Genomic DNA, 27,807 nt, shown 5'->3' with positions numbered 1-27,807 from the left:
TTATCAATTAAAATAACAAAATATGTCTCTTTATTTTTGTTTGACAACATAAAATTACATAGAAATAGAAACGACTGTCGCTTGTCTCATTTAACGGTTTTATTCCACGGACTTATTCTTACGGTTTTACTATCACATTTTTTTCAGTTCGGGCCCGCAGCAAAATCCCTATCTCCTCCAAGCCTGCCGTAAGGAACTTCGTTCCAATTAAATACCGCAGGTACTTAATTTATGTTACCCGCTCATTGTATCAATTGTCATAAGTAATAAAATGTCATTGACTGACTTATTTATAGTACGAATATATAGGTATTTCTAAGACAAACAAATATAGATTGCGGATAAGTAATCACCAACAAACATATACTAAAACCTTCATATACCGAAATACACTGCTTTTATGTTATACATGAGCTCAGAGGAAAAAATGAAAAAGGATTTTGAATAAACATTTAATTATCTTATAAACTAATATTCCAATTTTTATCACAATACTTCAAAATATATATATATATATATATATATATATATATTTACTATAATTATTCTTTCTTAAAATCATTGTCAAAACTTACTTTATTATTTTTACCTTAGATAGCTTATACGTCTAGATAGAGCGTCTAGCTATTAAGTAATGCATAACAACAGGCCAGGCTTATTTTTTTCGTGTGAATAACACCAACGTCTTTGTGTTTGCGTGTGTGTGCTGAAAATAGAGCTGACACTGTGTTAGTGTCCGTGAATTGTTCTAAATAGAGGTTAGTGCTAATCACAATTTTTTTCGACGTTTTCACAACTGTCGTAGTCTATCTAGACGTATGAATGATCTAAAGTTTTTATTCAAAATTGGAAGAAAAATATGTCAACTCGTGGATGAAAAATGCCTCAGGCCTTATAACAGGCACGAATGCGTATCCAAATTTCACAATTATACGTTTATTAAGGATTAACAAATTGTTCTTAACGTTTCGCGACAGCCCAAAAATTAAATAGATGCTATTTTTAGAATTGTAATTGAGTAAATTTTATTTATTTTTGCCAAAGATAATCATCTCATACAAATTAAAAAAATTTTCAATATTCTTGATTAAAGTTAACCTTTCTTGTAGTATATCGTGTAGCTTGTCTTACTCTGTGTATATTTAACGAAAAAATATCTGCTACCGACATATTATGACTGCTTGGCACTCAACGGTAGGTAGTTTTTATAGCTGACATAATATGTCTGATTGGCACCTCGTATAGAACTAATATTTATGTGTGAGACATGAGACAGATTATAGATAAGTGCTGTTTTTTATTTAAAATATATGGCGATCTTTTTTTAACTATGAGATTCTTAGTAATGTAGGTATATAAAAGACATTGCGAAAATCGCCCCGCAAGAAATTAGTACTTCTAGCATTTCTATTACCTATATTATTATTATTATTTAGATAACTATGACAATTAAAATAAATCAATAAATTTGAAATTAAAGAGCCCCATTCTCGAATTTACAACTAGATTCATATATAGATTCTAATTATTATTGTAAAAATATTACTAGCTTGAACCACAGGCAAGTAAAAAAACAAGGACTCCGTGTCACCTTACATAACAGTGTAGCACCGAATCAAGCCGATTAACATGTAAATATATAGCCCCACGCACACACTTACACTACTACAGGCCGATAGGCGGCCATTATGAGAATTGCCATCGTCTTTGACAAATCAGTTTGCTCCTCAATAAAATATTTTAGAAATGCCGTCGCGCGTTGTGAAAAAGTGTACAAACGATACTATATAAGTATTTAAGGCCATATATGATTATTTAATGGAGAACAAATTGTACACTAGCATAACGGTGCTTCACTTGCTAATATCACAGTCCTTCTGTTTTTACTCGTCCGTGGCTTGAACATTATCTAGTATAAAAGTTTCCTTTAATCTATGGCTAACTGTCTGAAGGAGCCATCAATACCAAATAGCTCATCATAATTTGTAGGCCTGCCTACCCGCAGGCTCTCATTAGCGATGAACGCGTCTTGAGATTTGAACCATTCTCGATATTCGATCAGCTTTTGAGACCATTTTTCTGAAACGATAGATAGATAGTATTAGACAATTTTATACAAACTTTTGTCAAAACATAAAAAAAACATGTGTGGTAGAAGTGAAATCTTCAAAAATGATAAAAAATCTCTAAGAACGTATTTCGACAAATTTAATTTACAATGTCAAATTTTAATTCAATTTTAGCACAAAAATAAATCGAAAAAAAAAAATTACTGTAATTTAACATAATCATACTAATAATGGACAGTTTCATAAAGAAGAAATATTCCATGGACTAGATAAATCAATGAATGCTCCATAATTTTATTTTTAAAAAGGTTTAAATTATTTAATATTAGTGGAATGATCATACATAAAGCAGTAATCTAATAAATCAATTGTAATTAAGTTGAAAATTGTAATAAAATCTCTTTTATTATTATGAATAACTTATTAACTTAAATCCAGTCCACATATAGCCAGATAAGTTAATCCAAAGCTTAGTTTCGTTTGTACAGATTGAGAGGCGAGTCAATTCCGCGGTTTGTGGTTAATACGAGACCCGAACAACTTTTTCACTTCAAAAAAATTTAAACTATCTCTAACAGATAGTATAAAGCAAACTAGCTACACCCTTTCATCGTGTTTGTAAATTATTTTCGGCTTAATTCAAATTAAAAATATATTAAAAATCTCCCCTTCAACCTCAAAACCACCAACTATACGAAATAGTGAGTAACTTACCTCTGCGATTAAATATAAAAATGTCGTTTATATACCAAAATTTAAGGACGACACACGACCTCTGGCGTTCCGTGCGAATGCTCTCCCAATTGAGCTAACCGTTCGAGTGACGTATCGTCATAAAATCTTGTATGCTTTATTCAACTCTCAGGTTGTGGCTTCATCTACAGGATCTACTTTGCAGTTGATAACCTACTCAACCGCAATATTTGAAATTAACTTGAGATGTCGCTCTTGTAAATCGAAACATTTTGTCATGTTTTTAAAGTGATAACCCTCACTTCTAGGTAGGTGTATTAATACACAAATAAAATTTGAAAACATAATTTTAAGGACGATGCGGGACTCGAACCCACGACCAAAGCATACAAGATTTTATAACGATACGTTACTCGAACGGTTAGCTCAGTTGGCAGAGCACTCGCACAGAACGCGAGAGTTAAAAACATAACAAATTGTTGATCTTTATTTAGATTCACAACTAAAATTATGCGTGATTCGACGATTGGCTAAGTGGTTTTGGGGGTGGGGCGTTTTCTTAGTCTTCCACATCGTCCCTTTTTGGTATATAGAATATATAAACTAAATTAGTTAATGTTGATATTAGGAAAAGAACTATAAAACTTTAGAAGAAATACTAATTTTTCTCAAATCTATATCAGTATGAATACTTTGAACCCCTATGGAGGAGTCTGAGAAAGAATTGGCATAGTGAAAGTTTACATAGAGAAAAAGTGAAGAAAGCTAAAAATGTATAACAAAATCATTAATTAAATATTCTTAGTAACAAACTCACCCACAGAAAAAAGACAGCTGAGAAAATTCAGCACTAAAATATATTTATTGATACAGTTGATTCTTTATTACTTTACATGAAATAATTTATATAATTTAAACACCACTCATATATTGGATGTAGCACCTTACCAACTAATTTGTTATTTTTATTAAAGCCATTGTAAAATATTCTATTTGATTGAAAAGTGGCCGTTGAGTTTCTTGTAAGTTCATCACAAGAGCTCAACTTTTTACGAACATGTGGTAAATTCAGTAATTTAAAATATTTTAACAAAAAAACAACCGACTTCAAAAACACTATGCCAAAACAATAGATATTAAATGCACTAAAAAGTATAAAAATAATTGCGTATTTCTATACAATCAAATTAATTAATCTAATTCTAGTTACGATTATTGTTATTTTTGGAATCGGTGTGCTTCCGCCGCGACCCGCTCTCGCCTCTCGCCTCCTCACGACTCAAGCACATCTTGACAATTGAGTTATTCGTACATTTATCATCCACGGTTTTCTCATGGTCATCTCATTGTTAGATCAACCAAATTACAATGGGACCACACGGAAAGCACCAGCATTCAAATAAAAAAAGAATTATCAAAATCGGTTCACATTCATTCATTAAAAAAAAACATACCGACGAATTGAGAACCTCCTCCTTTTTTGGAGTCGGTTAAAAAGAAATATTTGTAGTGACGATTCAAAATCGCTTAGTTTAAGCCTATTTGAATAAAGTTTATTTGAGTTTGGCATTAAAAAATATTGAGGTTAATGATTTTGTTAATTTATAATTATAGAACCTATTTAACGTCAACCATAAAAAAATGAGTCATTGTCCCTTTGCCTTATTTGAAAATTCAGTTTGAAATAAACAATACCTTGTAAAGCATTCATACTCTCACAACTGCCGCCGTATTCGACTGGCAACATTTCCTGTGGTATATGGTTGTACAGATCCTTCACTTCCTTGTGGATGAAAATCTGAAAAGAGCAACCGTTTTCGGACATTAATGAATATTTATTTTACTTTGATTATGATAAATATTCAACTGTTACCTATTGACGGGGTTCATTGTATTAATTTAAATATTTGCATGCTAGGAATAGTGCTAGCAAAACATATGTATAAGTTAATATTTATAATATCTTAACACAACTGTATTTTTTTATGGAATAGGAGGACAAACGAGCGTACGAGTCACCTGGTGTTAGTGATCACCGCCGCCCACATTCTCTTGCCACACCAGAGGAATCACAAGAGCGTTGCCGGCTTTTAAGGAAGGTGTACGCGCTTTTTTTGAAGATACCCATGTCGTATCGTCCCGGAAACACCGCACAAGGAAGCTCATTCCACAGCTTCGTAAGACGAGAAAGAAAGCTCCTTGAAAACCGCACTGTGGAGGACCTCCACACATCCAGATGGTGGGGATGATATCGTAACCTGTGGCTTGTCGTGCGAAGGTGAAATTCGGCGGCAGGAATCAGGTTAAAAAGCTCTTCGGAACACTCCCCGTGATAAATGTGGTAGAAGACACACAATGAAGCGACCCCGACAATTCTTTAACTATTTAATTACACTAATCATCAAAATATATTAGAAACTGACCCTCTTCCTTATTTTCTCCTTCAGGAATGGTTTTACGAAGTTCACGAATCTCTCCACCAATGGGGATGTATTTATGATATGAACCTGTTTCAGTTTCACTGGATATGCCTCCTGAAACACAAATACATCACAGTGATGATAAAAGGTTATTCAATATTTATAAAGAAAAAATTCCAGACTCAGTATTTATAACGGTTCTTGCCATCAAACCTCGCGTGATGGAGCAGGGACAGGCCACCATCTTAGTGATGTTATACTAACTTAGGTTCAGGCTGACACTTGACAATCACGAGTCAAAATTAAGTTTACAAACTCATAACTTCACGCTGATGTCAGCAGATGCTAATATGAGAAGGTTCCATAATTGTTCCATCGCACAGCAGTTATATTGTGCGTTATGACACACAGTTATAAGTACGGGGATTTGGTACCGTAGTGTCAGGCTTATTATTCCCATATAAAATACGATGTAAAATTTTGCTATTTATGTACTTAATATATACCCTTAAAACTAGTTTATCAGCTCTCAACTGAACAAATTTCATAATAATTTTAATGTCTTGCGCTTGTATTGTTCACAATTCTATTAATAAATCCATAGGAAAACTTGGCCTTTCTCCCTACAACCGCCCTTCCCACTACTATTCCGATATGAATCCTACTAGTAGCGTATGTATGATCGTAGTATGAAAGTGGTTCAGTGTTACCAGTGTATGAACCTTGATTCACTTCATTAATAACACAGCACGTGTGTAGTTACTTATTATTTTGTATATATATTAATTAGTATTTGTAGTTACAATTATTGTCCATAATTCTAGATGGAATATTTGAAAAGTTTCATATCTATAATAATTTTCCGATACAAATAAAATGCTGCATATGAAAGATATCTTAACTATTCTACATAAACCGACCTTATTTTGGCAAGAAAAAAAAACTAGTCGTGAACAGATAAATAATATTGATACTCTACCTGAACGCAAATCATAAACTTCTTAATAGTAGACGGAGTCAGTTTGGCTAGTAGACTGGGTCCCAACACAGCACCGTCCAGAACATAGATGTCACCAGCTACTCCCTCGGTCTCCTCCATGAGTCTCACGTCTCCCACCATTAACGCGAGTTTCAGAGAATCTGTCACTTGTTGGGGAGTCAACGATGCGTCCAAACCTGCAGTTAAATTGAAATAATTTTTTTTTTAAGTATTTGAAATTCTCATCTACCTTTTTAACTAATAATTGTAGTACACCTTTTAGAACGGTAACCAAATTTAATTTTTGTTCGTTTATGTCTTCAATCGATTTAAATATTACATTATGAGAATTGTCATGTGCCGCCATTTTGAAATAAAAATGGCCGCCATATTATGATGGCGACAAAATATCCCACTTATTATGTATTTTATAATAATAATCTATATGTACATATGATACAATAGTAATATAAAAACTAAATATAATCGAAAAAAGAAAACCAAATCATAGAATTTTTATCTGTTTGTCTGAATGTATGTCCGGGCAAAACTTAAAACTATGAATAGATTTAACTCAAATTTTACATGATTCGACAAGAGTTCGAGACAAATAATATATACATATTGTTATATATTATTTAAATGATTCAAGCTAGATGTAGCAAGTATTTTTGATGCTTTACAGCGTCCACGCGGACAACGTCGCTGGCAACGGCTTGTATTTTTTATAAATGTCTTTAATAATTGTAAAATTATCATTGTAACTTTAGTAAAGCTAAAATGTTCATCATACATACCTATTGTTTTACGAAAAAATGGTTTCTTATAACCAATTAAGTATTATCTATCTACTTCTTTTTAATTCTTACTTCAAACATTAAACAAACAAGCTTATATTTTTTTTAGATAGATATAGATTGTGTGGTAAAGGTTACTATAACACAAATGACTTTCTTAAGGATACCACAAATTGGGAATGGAGTGACCGCCCTCAGGCTATTAAATTATAACTTTAATTGTACAATATTACTTTGTAAACATATTTATTCGATGAAAAAAAAAAGCCCACTGTGTTTCTTGCGTCCATTCTTCTCAGGTCTGAGGCATTCATTTTGGAATGGGTGGTAGTTTTTTTTTACTTTCACTTATTGAAAGTGATGTCACATCCTATTTTGAATAAAAAAAATATTTAAATTTGAATTTGAATTTGATAAGTAGGCTTTAGGCGTTATAATTGACTTCTCAGAAATTTCAAATAATGTTTCAACTGAGTTGGAACCTTGCCATATTAACGTATGCGTGACGTCAGCAAGCAGTTGTTGCCTGTCCCTTAGGGATCCTTCTGTGATTAAACTATCCGGCTGAGATCTATAGAGTGCACTTAGACTTTGCTCAGACTTTACTTACGTAAAACATAGATGTTTGTATACTTTGTACCAGTGGGAGGCACCCCAACGGCGCTTATTTCTGCCGTGAAGCAGTAATGTGTAAGCATTACTGTCTTTCGGTATGAAGGGCGCCGTAGCTAGTAAAATTACTGGGCAAATGAGAATTGACATCTTATGTCTCAAGGGCGCAGTTGTCGTACCGCTCAGAAGTATTGGGCTTTTCAATAATCTTGAGCGGCACTGCATTGTAATGGGCAGGGCGTATCATTTACCACCAGCTGAACGTCCTGCTCATCTCGTCCCTTATGTTCATAAAGAAAAAAATCATCAATCCAAATCTTGTTTATTTGTATATATGTATGAGTGTAAGATTTGAGCTTAGACAGTCGTATGTAAAAGTTAAGTTCGCGTTTTATCACACTGAGCTAAGTTTTAAGTAAAGTATGTTGTATAAATTTCAGCCTCACAGTCCATTGCTCGAACAAAGTCGCTGACAGATTCTAGAACTGGTACTCACATACGCATCGCTTCTCATCAAACGCAAATAGAATACTTAAAGCACGTAGAACATAACAATACCATATAAGGTTAAATGCAATATTAATACTCTATTGCAATTGCATAGAATGTATTTTCGCTTAAACTCATAATAAAATACCCAGTTTGCATTCAAGTCACGTATAAATACTTATGTATCTGTTTAAATACCTCTTATGGGATCTACAAACATTGGCTTAGTATAGGGAAGTATTCTTGTACCTACTGACAAGGGACTCAATTTTTTTTTATTTATATGCGTAATATTATTTTTTAGTTATATAAAAATGTAGGAAATAAGATGTGATTATAATAAAGAGAATAAAAGACAATCTCTGCTTCAACTATGATTGCCTGGTACCAAAAACACTAAGTATATATTTTGTATTGAAAATAAGGGACGACCAGGACGTTCAGCTGGTGGTAATTGATACGCCCTGCTCATTACAATGCAGTGCCGATCAGGATTCTGAAAAGACTCAAAGGTTCTAAGCAGCACTACAACTGCACTCGTCACCTTGAGATATAAAATGTTATGTCTCATTTGCCCAGTAATTTCACTAGCTACGGCGCCCCTCAAACCGAAATATAGTAATGCGTAAGCATAACTGCTTCACGGCAGAAATAGGCGCTGTTGTGGTACCCGTAATCTAGCCGGCATCATAAGGAGCCTCCCTACTGGTGTATAAAATTGTCTTACAAATTTTCGATTAGGACACGTGACGTGACGCGAGTTTAACATTTTTACCGATCCCAAGAAAGGTGCTCACCAAAGAAGTTTTCACTTCTATAATAAAGCAAACAATTATAAAATTAATTAAAAATGTACGAATTTCGTATTTATTTATAGATGAAAATTTCCTTTAACCTCATACAATATACAGGTTGTCCCAAAGTAATGGGATATGAAGGGAAAGTACCTTAAATATCGAATATAGGCTATTTTACTGAACGAAGACTTTATGTTATTTTTAATAGTTAGTAATTCTGCATTCAAAGATTTTCTAAAAATTACTTGCCTCGTCTGGGAATCGAACCGACTGAAATGTAAAAAAAAACTACTACTACTTTTATGATGTCAATCGAAAGAATGGCCAAAAACTAATAACTGTTCTTAAGTAACATAGTATTTTAAAAGAAAGGAACGACGTAAAATGAATGTTTTCCTACTTGGATTGGTACGAATGGACCGATTAGATTTCTTCTTTTGGGGATACGTGAAAGATATGCTATACAAAAAGCGATACGAGAACGTGGGCGAGTTACAAACAGAATTGTGCCATATCATATCGAGTATTCACCATAAAATGATAAGAAAATCAACAGGCAGCGGACTCATTAAAAGATTGGCGATTTGCGTAAGACAAGAGGGATCACATTTTGAGCATTTAATTAATTAATTTTCAAATAATACCCACTTAATTGACTACTTTCTTTTAAAATACTATGTTACTTAAGAAGAGTTATTAGTTTTAGGCCATTCTTTCGATTGGCATCATAAGAGTAGGGGTGTTTTTTTTTAATTTAAGTCGGTTCGATTCCCAGACGAGGCAAATAATTTTTAGAAAATCTTTGAATGCAGAATTACTAACTTTTAAAAATAACAAAGTCTTCTTTCAGTAAAATAGCCTATCTTCGATATTTAAGGTACTTTCCCTTCATGTCCCATAACTTTGGGACACCCTGTATACATCTTGGCACTACTGAAAAACACATTCTTTAGAGTATTATTATATTTATATAATTACACATTTCTTACCTCGACATATTGTTACGCGCCTGCCGTTTGGAGTAACTCCTGGCAATGGGGGTCCCTGCCTGTAAACAAATAAAAAATAAAAATATATAATTAATTTATCTTAATCCTGGCCAAAAAAGCCTTCGGCCGGAGTAATTACTAATTTTACGGTATTAATTTTTTTTTAATGTTTTTTTCGAATGGATTAAATAAAAATCTACAAAATCTCCTTAACAGCAGCTAAGTTAGCTAGTATAACGTTTCATTTTTTTTTTATGGAATAGGAGGACAAACGAGCGTACGGGTCACCTGTTGTTAAGTGATCACCGCCGCCCATACTCTCTTGCAACACCAGAGGAATCACAGGAGCGTTGCCGGCCTTTAAGGAAGGTGTACGCGCTTTTTTTGAAGGTACCCATGTCGTATCGTCCCGGAAACACCGCACAAGGAAGTTCATTCCACAGCTTTGTAGTACGTGGAAGAAAGCTCCTTGTAAACCGCACTGTGGAGGACCGCCACACATCCAGATGGTGAGGATGATATCCTAACTTGTGGCGTTTCGTTCGAAGGTGGAATTCGGCGGCAGGAATTAGGTAAAATTAAAAAAATATACATAATAACGTACCTATATCAAGCTCACAAACATTAATAAGTAGGTACATGTCATTGCCAAAAGTGATATTTATATATACTTATGAAATTTATCACTTATGAAATTCTATCCGGATAAAATTGAGACAAAGAAATAATTTGTATCGCCTGTCTGACTGGCTGTTCGCGATAAACGCAAAACTGCTACTGCATCGATTTTCATGCAGTTTTCACCCAAGGACAGTATGATTCTCGAGGAATATTTTATTATATAGTTTGTTAAGTTTTCGTATACATTAAAGATATTTGTTTCAGATGTCGGAAAAAAATAAGTCGTCTGGGAGCTTTCTACGAAAACGCTTCCCATTGAGATATAACAAAATAATGTAGGGTGGAATTGTGTATCCTATAGAGTCCTTCAGAACAGTTCGCGATGGCATATCTCGATCTCTTAAGGATCAGATACTATATCCATGTTAATTCTTTAAAAATTGGCAACTATAAAACGGTAATGTAAAAGTTGTTAACACAAATACTATATTAATCCATATCATTCTATTACTACACAATATTATTATAAAATCATTCATTTTCGATGGTTTTATGGCCGATCCCAATATACTATCTACAGATAGTATATAAAGAACTACCTTCTACTATCAGTAATTAGCTGTCAATAATCTGAAGCTGTCCCAATAAAAATAAGCTGGACGCGTAAATTGGAATTTCCATACAAACTTCTATCGCTGGTAAGCTATACGTCGTCACATTGACAGACAGAGTGTACGGATAAGGTGAGTTACCGTCAATAAGTTTATTGGGACAGAAAAGTCAACGATAGCTACGATTTTTATCTAAAGTAAGAGATAGACTGAATATTGGGAACGGACGTTAGTCTACATTCATCCTGAATACTTAGGTACATAATTTTTTTTTCTACTGACAGAGCAGCGGGTCAGATAGTTAAATCTAAAATTGATTGCATGTGCTTATAATGTCATTAAGGTGTCCACACAAGTATCTGGCGACACGGATGTTTATTTCATCTCGACAGGCAAAGTGTTATTGCACACGTTGGCTTACACAATCACAGCTGAGCAATAGATTACGCAGTTCACAATATATACACCGTGCGCCCTTGAACATCAAGTCATACGGAATGATAGGGCTGCCATCTGTAGGTAACTAGAATATTTTATGAGAATAATTTATATGAGCGATTTATCTTTTATTCATAATCTTGATGATTAAAACGGCTTAAAATGGTTGGCAGTGCCTACACTAGTTACAGCTCTTTTGTACCGGATGCCGCCTATTTCTGCCGTGAAGCAGTAATGTGTAAGCATTACTGTGTTTCGGTCTGAAGGGCGCCGTAGCCAGTAAAACTACAGGGCAAATGAGACTTAACATTAAGATGTAAGCGTCTCAAGGTGACGAGCGCAGTTGTAGTGGCGCTCAAATGTTTGGGTTTTTCAAGAATCCTGAGCGGCACTGCATTGTAATGGGCAGGGCGTATTATTTACCATCAGCTGAACGTCCTGCTCGTCTCGTTCGTTCATAAAGAACAAGACAAACTTAGTGAAACTTCGAGTTAATTGACTGATATTATTCTTCGGAAATAGGTAATGTTGATTTTTTCTTATTTATTTAATTATAAAGAAGGGACAGTTTTAAATTAAACTATGGAAATAATAAGGTATGATTCGAAAGACGTAACACATAATATTTGAAAAAATGTTAAGAAATACATGGAACTGAAATACTAAGTTTAAGTAGGTATTAAAGAGAATATTATTTTTATTAAATAATAGAGCTCTCAATTTAAAATTATTTTTTGAATACGTTTATTTCAGTTGTTCGCTTTGCTTTTCCATGTCAAGCATAAAAAATATGAAGGTTGCAATAATTGGTTGAAATTGTTACTTGTTCGTCATAGATTTTATGAGTTCTATGTATATATAGTTACTAGCTGACCCGGCAAACGTTGTTTTGCCATATAAAGTATAATTCACGCGATAGTTTTATAAGTAATAAAATATTGCCTATATTATAGCCTGTACATCATTTTGTTCTATTGTCTATAGTTTTTGCAGCGCACGCAAAAATAGGTTTTCGATTTTACACCTTGTGTTACAAAATAGCAATTTTATTACAGATCCCTAATTTTGAAAAAAAACATAGCCTATAGCCTTCCTCGATAAATGGACTACCCAACACTGAAAGAATCATTCAAATCGGACCAGTAGTACCAGAGATTAGCGCGTTCAAACAAACAAACACTGCAGCTTTATAATATTATTAAGTATAGATTAGTGGAATTAGTGGACTGAACTATATTCAAGTGCTAAAATGGTATCATCTGCATAAATCCAAATAATTATTAAAATTTAAATATATGGTATGGTAACAAAAGTATCTTAAATCACTTGAATTTAATTGTTTATTTGTTTCAATAATAATAAATGAGTTAGCGGTCGCAAATTTAATCACGTAGATTTTAGCGTATTATTTCAATTATTTTTTTTTTCCTAATGGAACTCATTGGAATTAGAAACACACTAAATATTACGGGGAAATGGCTACAAGACCCGTGAAAACCACATTTAATGAATAGGTTTTGACCTTTATTGGATAAGTGTGTACAAACGCAATTTGTCTATAGTGAAACTGTTCAAGTTGACATCCTTATTTTCTTTCTCATTTTGTTTATTTCGTGTGTATAAATATATGTCCTGTATACACGTCTTAAATTTGAAAAATCGGTCCAGCTGTTAGGAAGGGTTCACTAACGTATACATGACAAAGAGTATTATATTATAAGGACGGAATTAAGAATCTAAACCAATCTCAAATTCACTGGAATACTCAAAAAATCATCAAAATTGGTCCAGCCGTTTAGGAGGAGTTCAGTTACAACAGACACATAAAAGAAATATACATTATTACTAGCTTACCCAGCAAACGTTGTATTGCCGATATTAAAATCGCGATACAAAAGAAATTGTTTATCGTAGATGGTTGAAAATTTGAAGTTGTTTGTACTTTTTAATGCTGACTCATAATCAAACAAATTAAAAAAAATGTCAAAAAAATTAAAAAATTCCGTAGACCACCCTTAACATTTAGGGGATGAAAAAGAGATGTTGTCCGATTCTCAGACCTACTCAATATGCACTCAAAATTTCAAGCCGTTTCGAAGGAGTTTAACTACAAACACCGCGACATGAGAATTTTATATATTAGAAGATTTTTCACACGAGCGGCAACCCTAGCGGAAACAGGTAATATTGATTTGTTGTAATCAAACAAATCTTTGGAAATGATAGATACTGCTTTGTAACGATGTCACGTTTTATTGATAAGATATGGACGATTATTTTTTTAATTTAGTATCAGTAAAAGTCATAATATTTCTTATCTTATAGTCCATCTTACACGTGTTCTTAGAATCTGATTAACAATGATCTATAAATTATCTAGTCACGGAATCTGATGACGCAATTTTTTTATGGAAAAGGAAGTTAAACGAGCGGACGGGTCAACGGGTGTTAAGTGATCACCGCCGACCACATTCTCTTGCAACACCAGAGGAATCACAGGAGCGTTGTCGGCCTTTAAGGAAGGTGTACGCGCTATTTTTGTTATTTTACACACATATTATATTTGAATTTATTATTGTTAAAAAAAAAGGCATAAAAAGCATTTATTTTCTCAAAATTAATTCCTATAGAATTCTTTTTGATGTCATTTCTAATATACTAGATACTACTACCGCTTCGGAAACAAATGGCGCTCTGAGAGAAAATAAGCGGCGCAAGAAACTCTCCCAGCAATGTTTTTTTGAGCTCTTTTTAATAAAATTTCTAATAGTCATTGTTATTGCTAAAAAATAATCATAATCTAGTCCGAAGCTTTCCGATCATTTAGATATTCAGCTGTGCCATTTTTTAATAAAACATTCAAATTTATTTGTAGATAATGCCTGAACAGTGAGTGTGACTTTATTATAAAACTGTACATTTACCCTTATAACTATTATGTATCTTATGAAGCCTTCTAGAAATAGTTACAAGAAATCACTATTAAGAGCAAAAGGGTAGTAATATTCATGCTTAGGTATAACCAAAAGTTCAATAAATATTTTTATGGTAGTAGTCAACAGACTAGGATAATTCTTATTTGATGATAGGTGGGAACACCTATCACACCACCTCCCGTCTGGTACTTCAGTAATTATTTTTGTAGGAAGAGGATGACACTCATCTAATGTTTATAGGTAACAGGTTTTATGCCTTTTATGCTTTTTAACATTAGGTGAGGCTTTTTTTAGATTTAGGAATTCTAAAACAACATGTAGTCTTACGTGGGCAAGATCAGGGCGATAAAGACTAAATTAGTCCTTGGAATAATTCAAAACAATATTATATTTATCGGCATTTATTGCCGCACCGACAAAAATCGTACGAAACAAACTGAAAAAATATAAGGGGTTCGTTCTTGCCATATTCCTTCTCAAAATATTATCAAATCGCAACGAAATTTTGGAAAATTAATGGAAAGGAAAATTTGATGTCAGACTGCTTTTTATTAAGATAAAGCCGTTTGAATCAGTTTTTAAGGTACTCTAGCACTAGCAAAAATAGCGCGTACGTATTTGATTTTTGAAGCTTTTAAGTCGACTCGCTATCCCTTAGGTCTGGTATTGGAATTAAAGGTTATATATACCACGAGGTAATGAAATACAGATACATCCTTAAACATAAAGTAGATATAGTAAAAATAGAAATATGGACACAAGGATGTTTTCAAAAACAGTTTCACCAAGTATACTTAATATTTAAATTTACACTTAAATTACTCTTAGTGGCAAACAAACAGATAATTAATAAGATTGAAGATCTTAAATATAAATAAAATAAGAAAATAATAAATAAATGTAAGATAATGCAATTGTAGACGTTTGGCTATTGTTCAATTTTTTTTTATGGAATAGGAGGTCAACCAAGCGTACGGGTCAACTGGTGTTAAGTGATCACCGCCGCCCACATTCTCTTGCAACACGAGAGGAATCACAAGAGCGTTGCCGGCCTTTAAGGAAGATGTACGCGCTTTTTTTGAAGGTACCCATGTCGTATCGTCCCGGAAACACCGCACAAGGAAGCTCATTCCACAGCGTTGTAGTACGAGGAAGAAAGCTCCTTGAAAACCGCACTGTGGAGGACCGCTACACATCCAGATGGTGGGGATGATATCCTAACTTGTGGCGTGTCGTGCGAAGGTGGAATTCGGCGGCAAATTTCTGGATTCAAATGTCGAATTACTGGATTAAATGGTACAAATATAATTTAAAGTGATTTTTTATGCCAGTACCGTTGGAAATTAGTATCGATAGAATAATCTAGAACGTTTAGCTTACAGTTTAGATCGCAGGACATCGCGTAGTTCTGGAACCGATGCATCTCTGTTGGTGAAGAACTCGGGGCAAGCGGCTCTCATCGTAAAGTACATATCAAGTTTCCTTTTGCATTTCTCCAAGGAAAAGCTACTTCCTCGAAGGAAAGTCATCAGCGCACTGTCTTCTGTTGAATTGAAGAATCATTTCAGTATTTTGCAAGGCTAACACAGTATGGTAATCAGGTTTACAACACTTAAAGAGAATTTCCCTAAAAATATACCCCTACAACAATGATATTTTTTTTTCATATTAACTTGGTTAATTAACTAAAGGTTACTTAACCCAACGATTAGTTGTCTTTCCAATGTGATCCTTCACTGGTCTAATACTTCTGCTTCTATAAAAGGTCATTCATTAAGTTATGAAGAGAGTTATGCTTGGAGTTTGTCTGTGTGACTGAATCCGTAATGAGGATATTCGTAGTAGAACATATGTTACCGATAGCGCAATGAATTAGTAAATGAAGTGGTTACATCGCTCGCTGGACCGATAATAATCGATGGGTACAGAAGTTTTTGCCGACCACAGAAAGGAAGAAGAAGTATGGGAAAGCTCCCCACAAGATTGACACATGCCTTCAGAAAGTTTGCGGGCAACCGAATGACCGGTTGGATGCGGAGTACCCAAGATAGATGGTTGTGGAAGTCTTAAGGAGTTAAGCACTCCTTCCGTTCAGCAGTGGATGGCTTTGGGTTGATGATGATAGCTAAAAAAGTCGTATTATTTTAAATACATAAACAAAAATTTCGAAAATAGATATGAATGGTGAGGAACACCTCATCATCATTATTTTCACTGGAACGTCCACTGCTAGACAATGGCTTCCCCCAAAGATCTCCACGACGATCGGTCGTGCGCTGCCCTCATTAAACCCATTCCGGCGATCTTGAACAGATCATCAGTCCATCTTGTGGCGTGCCTACCGACACTGCGTCTTCATCTGCCATCTGTCCGTCGAGTGTTCTGCCCTCATTTCTTATTCGATCTCGCAGGGACACGAATAGGAATTGAAAACAGTCTACACATTACCGTTAAGTTAACGGAGATCAAGTGACTTACTTCATAGTGTTTAAATTCGTGTGGATGTCGTTTTATAAAAAAAAATATTCCCATAATATTCCCATTTTCTAACGTTTCAAAATAAGTTGAAATAAGAAAAGTATACATACCCCACGTATCAGGTAAATGTGGCTGTTTCCGTAGCCACTCCTTAATTGTCGCAAGATCCCTGTCTCTTGTGTTCACGTCTTCTTTCAATTCCACTCGAATCTTCTTCCACACTTCCCCAGAAGGTTGGATCATGAGTTCTGATTTCAGCTTCATTTTCACTGTAACAATTCCGTTTATTATAATCAGTATTTCAAGAAAGATAGGAATCACTAACGAGCTATAAAATAATTATGAGATATAGAGTAATTTGTCCACAAGATCCATCATCAGGGAGCGTACATGTCATGCCGATGACAGGCGTATGACGCCAAGTTACATACAGGATGGAAAAAAACGAATTGTTGGTTTTCATGACTATCTCTTCATAATTATGCATGTTATTTAGAGATAAATAATGAGTTATAATATATAACTAACGCATTGTGTTTCCATCCCATTAAATATTTATTTTGTATATTTCAGAAACTATTATGTTAGAATCAAACGTTGATTGACTATCTGTCACTACATTTTTTGAAACATCCTGTGTGTTTATATTAATACGTCATTATGAAGAAACGGGCATGAAATGTACGCTCCCTGGACATCACAATGATAATATGACTTGATTGATAGCGTAGCACAAACGTAAGGCGTATTGTAGCTGCTACCCGCGATTTTGTCAGCTTGGACTATTTATTTTTTGAATAACTTTATTAAAGTTACATTATGTATTTAATTGCGAGTAATTTTAGCATGATAATATAAATGTAAAAACCGCGTTGGATAGCTAGGCTGATCCGTTGACCGAAATAGATGCCAGCCCTTGGTTTCCAGTAGCCTTATTGAGGCGTGAAGATAGTACTTCGTACATTCCCCGCGCCTCTGGATTTCTATATTTTACTTTTTATTAGATATTTCTATACACTACCTACAATTACTAACTGTCTACTCAAACACGAAAAACAACAGAATAGGTCTTCATAATTTTGTAACCTGTTTTAATAGCATTACTTAACGACTGTTAATTACCTAATTTGTATCAAACGACCGGTCCTCTTTTGTTTTAGTATATTTGGCAATCTGACAATTAATGAGATTTCGTGCAACTCATTTTCTAAAATAAAAGAAGCCTTAGTTACTCACTCTACATCATAAGTTTTCTGCCATTGAAATCCTGGTATAAGTAACACTTAAACTTATTGATAATGTTATGTATGTACAGGCACATAAGTGAATTTGTTAGAAACTGTCATAACCGTAATGTTAACACCACAAACATAATCTAATAATGCCTACTACTCGGCTAAGTCGAGTTAATAAGTGTTTTGTGGGGTGTAGTATATGCTTTTACAACAACATCCCAACAAACGTTTGTTTGGTAAACGTAACTTTAACATTTTATTAAGAAAATAAGGGACGAGACGAGCAGGATGTACAGCTGATGGTAATTGATGCGCCCTGCCCATTACAATGCAGTACCGATCAGGATTCTTGAAAAATCCCAAGAATTGCACAACTGCAATCGTCACCTTGAGACATAAAATGTTAAGTCTCATTTGGCCAGTAATTTCACTAGCTACCACGCCCTTCAGACCAAAACACTGTAATGCTATAAAAATTACTGCTTCATGGCAGAAATAGGCGCCGTTGTGGTACCCATAATAATCGGCGTCCTGTGCAAAGGAGCCTCCCACTGGTAATATGATTGTAACATAATGGTAACATAAATGACTTTATTAATGATAACACTGATTGGGAATAGAGCGACCGTCCACAGGCTGATACATAATAAATTTCATTGTACGATTTAAAATTGTTATTATATTTTTATAAATTACTGAAGCCCGCTGAGTTTATTGCGCTCGTTCTTCTCAGATCTGAGACACACCTTTTCGAATGGGTGGTAGTTTTTGACTTACAATAAGTGATTTTATATCCTGTTTTGTAATAAATATATTTGAGTTTGAATTTGAAACAGATAACAAAATAACAGATGTTATAGATATATTATAGATTAACAAATATTTGTAACAAGGTTACATGCCTGACCTGACATAAAAGGCTTTTACTCTTGCAATAAACTCTCACGTAATGAATGATGTCTGAGTCAATGCTGCAAATAATCATACTTAGATAATTTATACATCTAGATAGAGTCTCTTGCTGTTAGACAACCGATAAAAACAGGCCAGGAATATTAGTCTAGTGTGCGTGACAAGCTACGTCTCACACTCGAGATTTGTAGGACAGTATGATAGTGTGCGTGAATTGCTCAAAATAGAGGTTAAAACAGGCATAAAAGGCATGTATTTTCTCAAAATTTCTTTACAATCCTTTTTGATGTCATTTCTAATACTACTGTTAGTTCTAAACTCAATTTTTTTCGACTTTTTCACAGATGTCATAGTCTACATAACTACATAGTCTACATAACTCTCTTGGTAAAGTGGGGAGAGATGGAATTGCCTAAATTCTTGAATTGAATCAGACTATCACAAATCAAATCAAATCAAATCACTTTATTCCTATAGGTCAAGCAAATGACACTTATGAATGTCAAAATTTTCTTTTCTTTTTACATTTACGAATCACCAATTCGGAAAATGTTGAGCTTTAATGAGAAGAAGTGGCAAGAAACTTATTGCCACTCCTTTTAAATCAACATTTACATATTCATTGTTTTACAAATTATTTCAATATATGTATTTTTGTTATTTCAATAAAGTGATGCAGCAAGTTAAAAAAAGGTAAAATTAAATTAATTAATTAATAATAATAAAAAAATTAATAATAATTAAAAGACATATTAAGTACCACCAAATGCACCGTAAAATAATAATTACTAACATTATGCGAGCATTTTACTAGCAATCATAAAAATATAATATATTTAATTTTAAAATTACGAAGGAGAGTTTCTGGTGGTGCAGTTGATGAAAAGTGGGCGGCGGTAATCACTTACCATTAAGTAGCCTGTTTGTTTGTCATTATATTCCACAAAAAAAATTGTCCAATAGTCTGAACGGATTAAACACTCATATATTAAGGAACTGCTTCTAATGCCGGTGTTGCAAAATAATAATATCAATAATGAGTTTAACGTGTTCTGTGTTGCCACATAACATGACCCTGATGCGAGACTTTCAAAATCTTACTGTTTGATTTATATCATGTTTTGAAATCTTTACAAATTGCAAGGTTTGTTAGGACTAGTTATTTGATAGAAGCAAATATATACAAGCTTTGATTTCAAGGTGTTTTTATATTTAAAAAAACAAAGCAATAGATTATCACACACACACACTCACGCCTTGTTCCCATCGGGGTAGGCAGAGACAACAGAAAGGCACCTGATTCTATCCTTCCAATCCTCACGCGCTTCCTCTACATTCATTACTCTTTTCATACATGCTCGCCGGTTCCGAGTGCTTCGGACCTTTCCTTTTCTCAAAAAGACTTTTCACATATACATCACATATTAAAGTTTGTGTTATAATGTTAAACTCTCTAAGAAAAAAACGATTTACGCGATTGTATGAAACGTGCAGTCTTTGGTAAAATACGAGATGATGGATATAATCTTGTAAAAAGCAGAGATAGCCAAACTTCACTACGTTTTAGGCTACGCTTTCAAATGTAGTATTTACATCCTCTTTGATTTGTATAAACTTCTAATAAAATCTCTTTGACTGTAAAATTTAAATTTGGTTTTGATGAAATTAAACAACATTTAAAAAAAACGAAACAAATTAGTAAATTGCTTCCAGCAATTTTTTTTTTTCACAAAATCTTTGTGACGTCTATAGACCTGATGCAGTGTTTCTGAGTTATCGTTTTGAATCCGGGAACTTTGATGTCAAACATGTGCCTCACTGTGGGCACCCTGTTACGGATAAAATGAACATTATTTTTGAAAAATGGTGCAAGATTGGCAAATCAGTAGTCACGACATAGTACCTTTAGAACTAATTGTAAAAACAGCTTTGGCCATTTGTACAATAAAAAAGCTCGAAATTTTGCCATCCGAGCTCATTGAACGAAACCTAATGAACTGCATACTTATTTGCTATTCTTTATCAAGGCGAAAACCAAACCGTTTTTGAAGAGATAAAAATAACTGGTGATGAAAAGTGGACCACGTACGATAAAAGCATCCGAAAATGGTCGAGGTCAAGGTCAGCTAGGCTTCACAGACTGTGACAAAACCTGGGATACCTCGCAATGTGTGGGCAGACCGCTGGGAAGAGTCATCGAATTGCATCAACTCTACTCCCAAGAACTGGTGAAATTAATGCAAAAAGTTTAGAGAAAGCGGCCGGCATTGATCAGGGGAAAGGTCTTAAGAGACCACAGACAAAGCTACCCAACAAATCTACAAGATAGCAATAATAATAGTACTGTAAATAATTTTTTTAAAAAGCATTAAATAAAAATATTATGATAAGTTTTCAAATAGAATAAATAAAAAGAAACTTTTATATTGCCTTGCCGGGATCGATCGAAAACTATTTTGATACTTGACAAACATTGTTTGTACATAGATAATATTTGTAAAAATAATTGTCACACTCAAGCTCTAGGAATCAATTTGACGAAGCAAACAAATATATTTGTTCAGGTTGGTGGTCTGTCAATAATGATATCATTTCGCTACATTATATCGTTTTCCTGTCGCTAATATTTCATTAAATGATGTATGAGGCGTCTTGGTGATTTTTTAATTGAACTGAACTGGTAATTTTAAATTAGTATTTATAAGCATTAGACTGATAAGTGTGTTCTTACAATAAAGAAACGATTGAAATTTAAAGCGGCCTTAAGTTCTCCCCGAATTAGAAACAATATCTGATTGCGGTCTAACGCGAACATGATGAGATTGGAACTCAATCATATCGGCCGTAGAGCCCGCCAATACTTCGCAGTCCAGCTGTTGTTGCATAGTATTTGGGCCTTCACTGTCCACGTCCCATGTTGCTGTAAAAGCCTTCATGACTGAGAGCATAGAGGAGGATTTTAGTCGTATGGGCCCCGTTTCGGTGTCTTCACCTAGCGACATGCGGTCAATGTAGAAGCGAGAGCCTGGATTCATGTAAAACGTAAAGATCAAAATCGGATACAAGAATTTTCTATTTAAACGACGACGGTGACGGTTTTTGTCCCCTTGAAGGGAACGTGCTGATATTGACTGCACAAATGTGGTTGCAGAGGAGCGAGGATGAATTGAGAAATGTCCAACTAGGTTAACCTTCTACGGTCACATCGCCTATGTACTGAAGAACATGGTCAAGTTTATCAAGAATCCTTAGAAAGCTTGCATGAAATATTGGAATGCGAGTGGAAGAAGCCAGGCAATTATGTGAGGACTTTGGAATGGAGATGGAGATCTTGCTACTGATGATAATAAAATACTAAGTAATGTTGATACTAAAATACTAAATAATGATGATATTAAAGACTAAATAATTATGATAATAAAATACTAAATAATAATGATAGTAAAATACTAAGTAATGATGATATTAAAGACTAAATAATGATGTCAATAAAATACTAAATAATGATGATAATAAAATACTAAATATTAATGATAATAAAAGACAAAATAATAATGATAGTAAAATACTAAGTAATGATGATATTAAAGACTAAATAATGATGTCAATAAAATACTAAATAATGATGATAATAAAATACTAAATATTAATGATAATAAAAGACAAAATAATAATGATAGTAAAATACTAAGTAATGATGATATTAAAGACTAAATAATGATGTCAATAAAATACTAAATAATGATGATAATAAAATACTAAATATTAATGATAATAAAAGACAAAATAATAATGATAGTAAAATACTAAGTATGTCAAGTAAAGTACTAAGTAATGTTGATACTAAAATACTAAATAATGATGATATTAAAGACTAAATAATTATGATAATAAAATACTAAATAATAATGATAGTAAAATACTAAGTAATGATGATATTAAAGACTAAATAATGATGACAATAAAATACTAAATAATGATGATAATAAAATACTAAATAATGATGATAATAAAATACTAAATAATGATGATAATAAAATACTAAATAATGATGATAATAAAATACTAAATAATGATGATAATAAAATACTAAATAATGATGATAATAAAATACTAAATAATGATGATATTAAAGACTAAATAATTATGATAATAAAATACTAAATAATAATGATAGTAAAATACTAAGTAATGATGATATTAAAGACTAAATAATGATGACAATAAAATACTAAATAATGATGATAATAAAATACTAAATATTAATGATAATAAAAGACAAAATATTAATGATAGTAAAATACTAAGTATGTTAAGTAAAGTACTAAGTAATGTTGATACTAAAATACTAAATAATGATGATATTAAAGACTAAATAATTATGATAATAAAATACTAAATAATAATGATAGTAAAATACTAAGTAATGATGATATTAAAGACTAAATAATGATGACAATAAAATACTAAATAATGATGATAATAAAATACTAAATAATGATGATAATAAAATACTAAATATTAATGATAATAAAAGACAAAATAATAATGATAGTAAAATACTTAGTAATGATGATATTAAAGACTAAATAATGATGATAATAAAATACTAAATATTAATGATAATAAAAGACAAAATAATAATGATAGTAAAATACTAAGTAATGATGATATTAAAGACTAAATAATGATGACAATAAAATACTAAATAATGATGATAATAAAATACTAAATAATGATGATAATAAAATACTAAATATTAATGATAATAAAAGACAAAATAATAATGATAGTAAAATACTAAGTAATGATGATATTAAAGACTAAATAATGATGACAATAAAATACTAAATAATGATGATAATAAAATACTAAATAATGATGATAATAAAATACTAAATATTAATGATAATAAAAGACAAAATAATAATGATAGTAAAATACTAAGTAATGATGATATTAAAGACTAAATAATGATGACAATAAAATACTAAATAATGATGATAATAAAATACTAAATAATGATGAAAATAAAATACTAAATATTAATAATAATAAAAGACAAAATAATAATGATAGTAAAATACTAAGTAATGATGATAATAAATTACTAAATAATGATGATAATAAAATACTAAATAATGATGATAATAAAATACTAAATATTAATGATAATAAAAGACAAAATAATAATGATAGTAAAATACGAAGTAATGATGATATTAAAGACTAAATAATGATGACAATAAAATACTAAATAATGATGATAATAAAATACTAAATAATGATGATAATAAAATACTAAATATTAATGATAATAAAAGACAAAATAATAATGATAGTAAAATACTAAGTAATGATGATATTAAAGACTAAATAAGGATGACAATAAAATACTAAATAATGATGATAATAAAATACTAAATATTAATGATAATAAAAGACAAAATAATAATGATAGTAAAATACTAAGTAATGATGATATTAAAGACTAAATAATAATGACAATAAAATACTAAATAATGATGATAATAAAATACTAAGTAATGATGATATTAAAAACTAAATAATGATGACAATACAGTACTAAATAATGATGATAATATAATACTAAATAATGATGACAATAAAATACTAAATAATGATGATAATAAAATACTAAATATTAATGATAATAAAATACTAAATATTGATGACAATAAAATACTAAATAATGATGATAATAAAATACTAAATAATGATGACAATAAAATACTTAATAATGATGACAATAAAATACTAAATATTAATGATAATAAAAGACAAAATAATAATGATAGTAAAATACTAAGTAATGATGATATTAAAGACTAAATAATGATGACAATAAAATACTAAATAATGATGATAATAAAATACTAAATAATGATGATAATAAAATACTAAATATTAATGATAATAAAAGACAAAATAATAATGATAGTAAAATACTAAGTAATGATGATATTAAAGACTAAATAATGATGACAATAAAATACTAAATAATGATGATAATAAAATACTAAATATTAATGATAATAAAAGACAAAATAATAATGATAGTAAAATACTAAGTAATGATCATATTAAAGACTAAATAATAATGACAATAAAATACTTAATAATGATGATAATAAAATACTAAATAATGATGATAATAAAATACTAAATATTAATGATAATAAAAGACAAAATAATAATGATAGTAAAATACTAAGTAATGATGATATTAAAGACTAAATAATGATGACAATAAAATACTAAATAATGATGATAATAAAATACTAAATATTAATGATAATAAAAGACAAAATAATAATGATAGTAAAATACTAAGTAATGATCATATTAAAGACTAAATAATAATGACAATAAAATACTAAATAATGATGATAATAAAATACTAAGTAATGATGATATTAAAAACTAAATAATGATGACAATACAGTACTAAATAATGATGATAATATAATACTAAATAATGATGACAATAAAATACTAAATAATGATGATAATAAAATACTAAATAATGATGATAATAAAATACTAAATAATGATGATAATAAAATACTAAATAATGATGATAATAAAATACTAAATAATGATGACAATAAAATACTAAATAATGATGACAATAAAATACTAAATAATGATGATAATAAAATACTAAATAATGATGATAATAAAATACTAAATAATGATGACAATAAAATACTAAATAATGATGATAATAAAATACTAAGTAATGATGATAATAAAATACTAAATAATGATGACAATAAAATACTAAATAATGATGATAATAAAATACTAAATAATGATGATAATAAAATACTAAATAATGATGATAATAAAATACTAAATAATGATGATAATAAAATACTAAATAATGATGATAATAAAATACTAAATAATGATGATAATAAAATACTAAATAATGATGATAATAAAATACTAAATAATGATGACAATAAAATACTAAATAATGATGATAATAAAATACTAAATAATGATGATAATAAAATACTAAATAATGATGATAATAAAATACTAAATAATGATGACAATAAAATACTAAATAATGATGATAATAAAATACTAAATAATGATGATAATAAAATACTAAATAATGATGACAATAAAATACTAAATAATGATGATAATAAAATACTAAATAATGATGATAATAAAATACTAAATAATGATGATAATAAAATACTAAATAATGATGATAATAAAATACTAAATAATGATGATAATAAAATACTAAATAATGATGATAATAAAATACTAATTAGTGATGATAGTAAAAGACCTGATGATATTTCATGTGAATGAAATAGTGACAAATTGTCCTTACCGCACTATTATTTTTCCATATATACTACTAATTTGTTAATGTAAATTTTCGCCTGTGATAATTTTTCTATCCTTCTTTTTTAATTTTAGCATTCGAGACACAAAAATCACTTCCTGAATTTGTACAAAAACATCCAAATTCATCAAATAATGAATATTGTTTTATTGTTACTTTTAAACTTCTCATTTTGAGATACTTTTATGACTAGGTAACTCATTACACAACTTCTGAAGTGAAACACGAAAAAAGGAGCATAGAGAGATTCAATTTTCATTTGAAGAATTTTATCTTTGACAGATTTTGTAAGTAAATATTCGACTAGCAGAAGTTCATATTGATTTTATTTATTTGACTTAGAAAGGCGAAATAATTATATTGTTTGGATAGTTGATGAAAAATATTGTATCTAAACAATTTGTTATGTTTTTAAAGTGATAACCCTCACTTCTAGGATTAATACACAAATAAATAAAATAAAATAAAAATAATAGTTGGTTGGAGCACCGGCACGGAACGGCGGAGGTCCTGGGTTCGAGTCCCGCATCATTCATAAAATTTTGTTTTTCAAACATTATTTGTGTAATATTGTACCAATCATATTGGAACATTATGTTCATTTATTTTTCTTCTGTTTTCAACATATAAAATGTTTAACTGTTAGCAATAAACGAACAAATTAAATAATGACACTTTTCGAATTGTGAAAGTTAGTTATCTTGACTTTCGAAATTTCTAAACATTAAATATATTTTGACATACAAAATTATTCTATCATTAGAAGTATGGCAGAATTACCAAGGTTCTGTCTGTTATATTATCTGATCTATAATATAAAATAGTCACTTCTTCTCAAATATACCATCATCCTCTCGTATGTTTGTCAACTTACCGCATTCCACTTTTAATACACTACTTTCTCGCCGTACCGCAATAATTTATCGACAATACGTTTCAGTAATATTTAAACTTCTCACAATAAGTTATTTAATGATTAAAAATAAAATAATATCTACATTCCTCAAACTTGTACATAACACAAAATAATTTTATTAAAGTGTAGTAATAAATTTAATTGATTTAATATTGGATTACTAAACCACCATTAACCAATTATTTTCAAACTGGTATTATATCTTTTAATTAATTTATTAATTTATAATAATGTATAGATTCGTACTTATTGCTAATTAACAACAATAAATTACTTACATTGATTCAGAAATACCACTGATAAAAAATTAATCACAGTTTCTTTTTGCGTTGTGCATAGGCTTCGATCCGGCGCGCACAACTGTCACTGACCTACTACAGCCTCTCACTGCACGTTGAGAAATTCACCTCCTACTTTGCCTC

The 27,807-nt window shown here is 31.1% G+C and overlaps 1 protein-coding gene across 1 annotated transcript; it reads right to left on the bottom strand.

Moving 5' to 3' along the window:
- Nucleotides 1-27,807, bottom strand: LOC126967387 (alpha-tocopherol transfer protein-like). The gene is made up of 8 exons (XM_050811831.1): nt 27,664-27,807; nt 17,040-17,198; nt 15,832-15,994; nt 9,846-9,904; nt 6,162-6,358; nt 5,186-5,296; nt 4,458-4,560; nt 1-2,079 (listed from the first exon to the last, which is right to left on the bottom strand). Exons 2-8 carry the CDS (start codon nt 17,191-17,193, stop codon nt 1,928-1,930), a joined length of 939 nt encoding a protein of 312 aa, XP_050667788.1. The 5' UTR covers nt 17,194-17,198; nt 27,664-27,807; the 3' UTR covers nt 1-1,927.

This window comes from Leptidea sinapis, chromosome 13, assembly GCF_905404315.1.
Source record: "Leptidea sinapis chromosome 13, ilLepSina1.1, whole genome shotgun sequence".
Taxonomy (NCBI): Eukaryota; Metazoa; Arthropoda; class Insecta; order Lepidoptera; family Pieridae; genus Leptidea; species Leptidea sinapis.
Note: the sequence above shows the minus strand (reverse complement) of the source record. Positions and strands in the feature narration are given on the sequence as shown.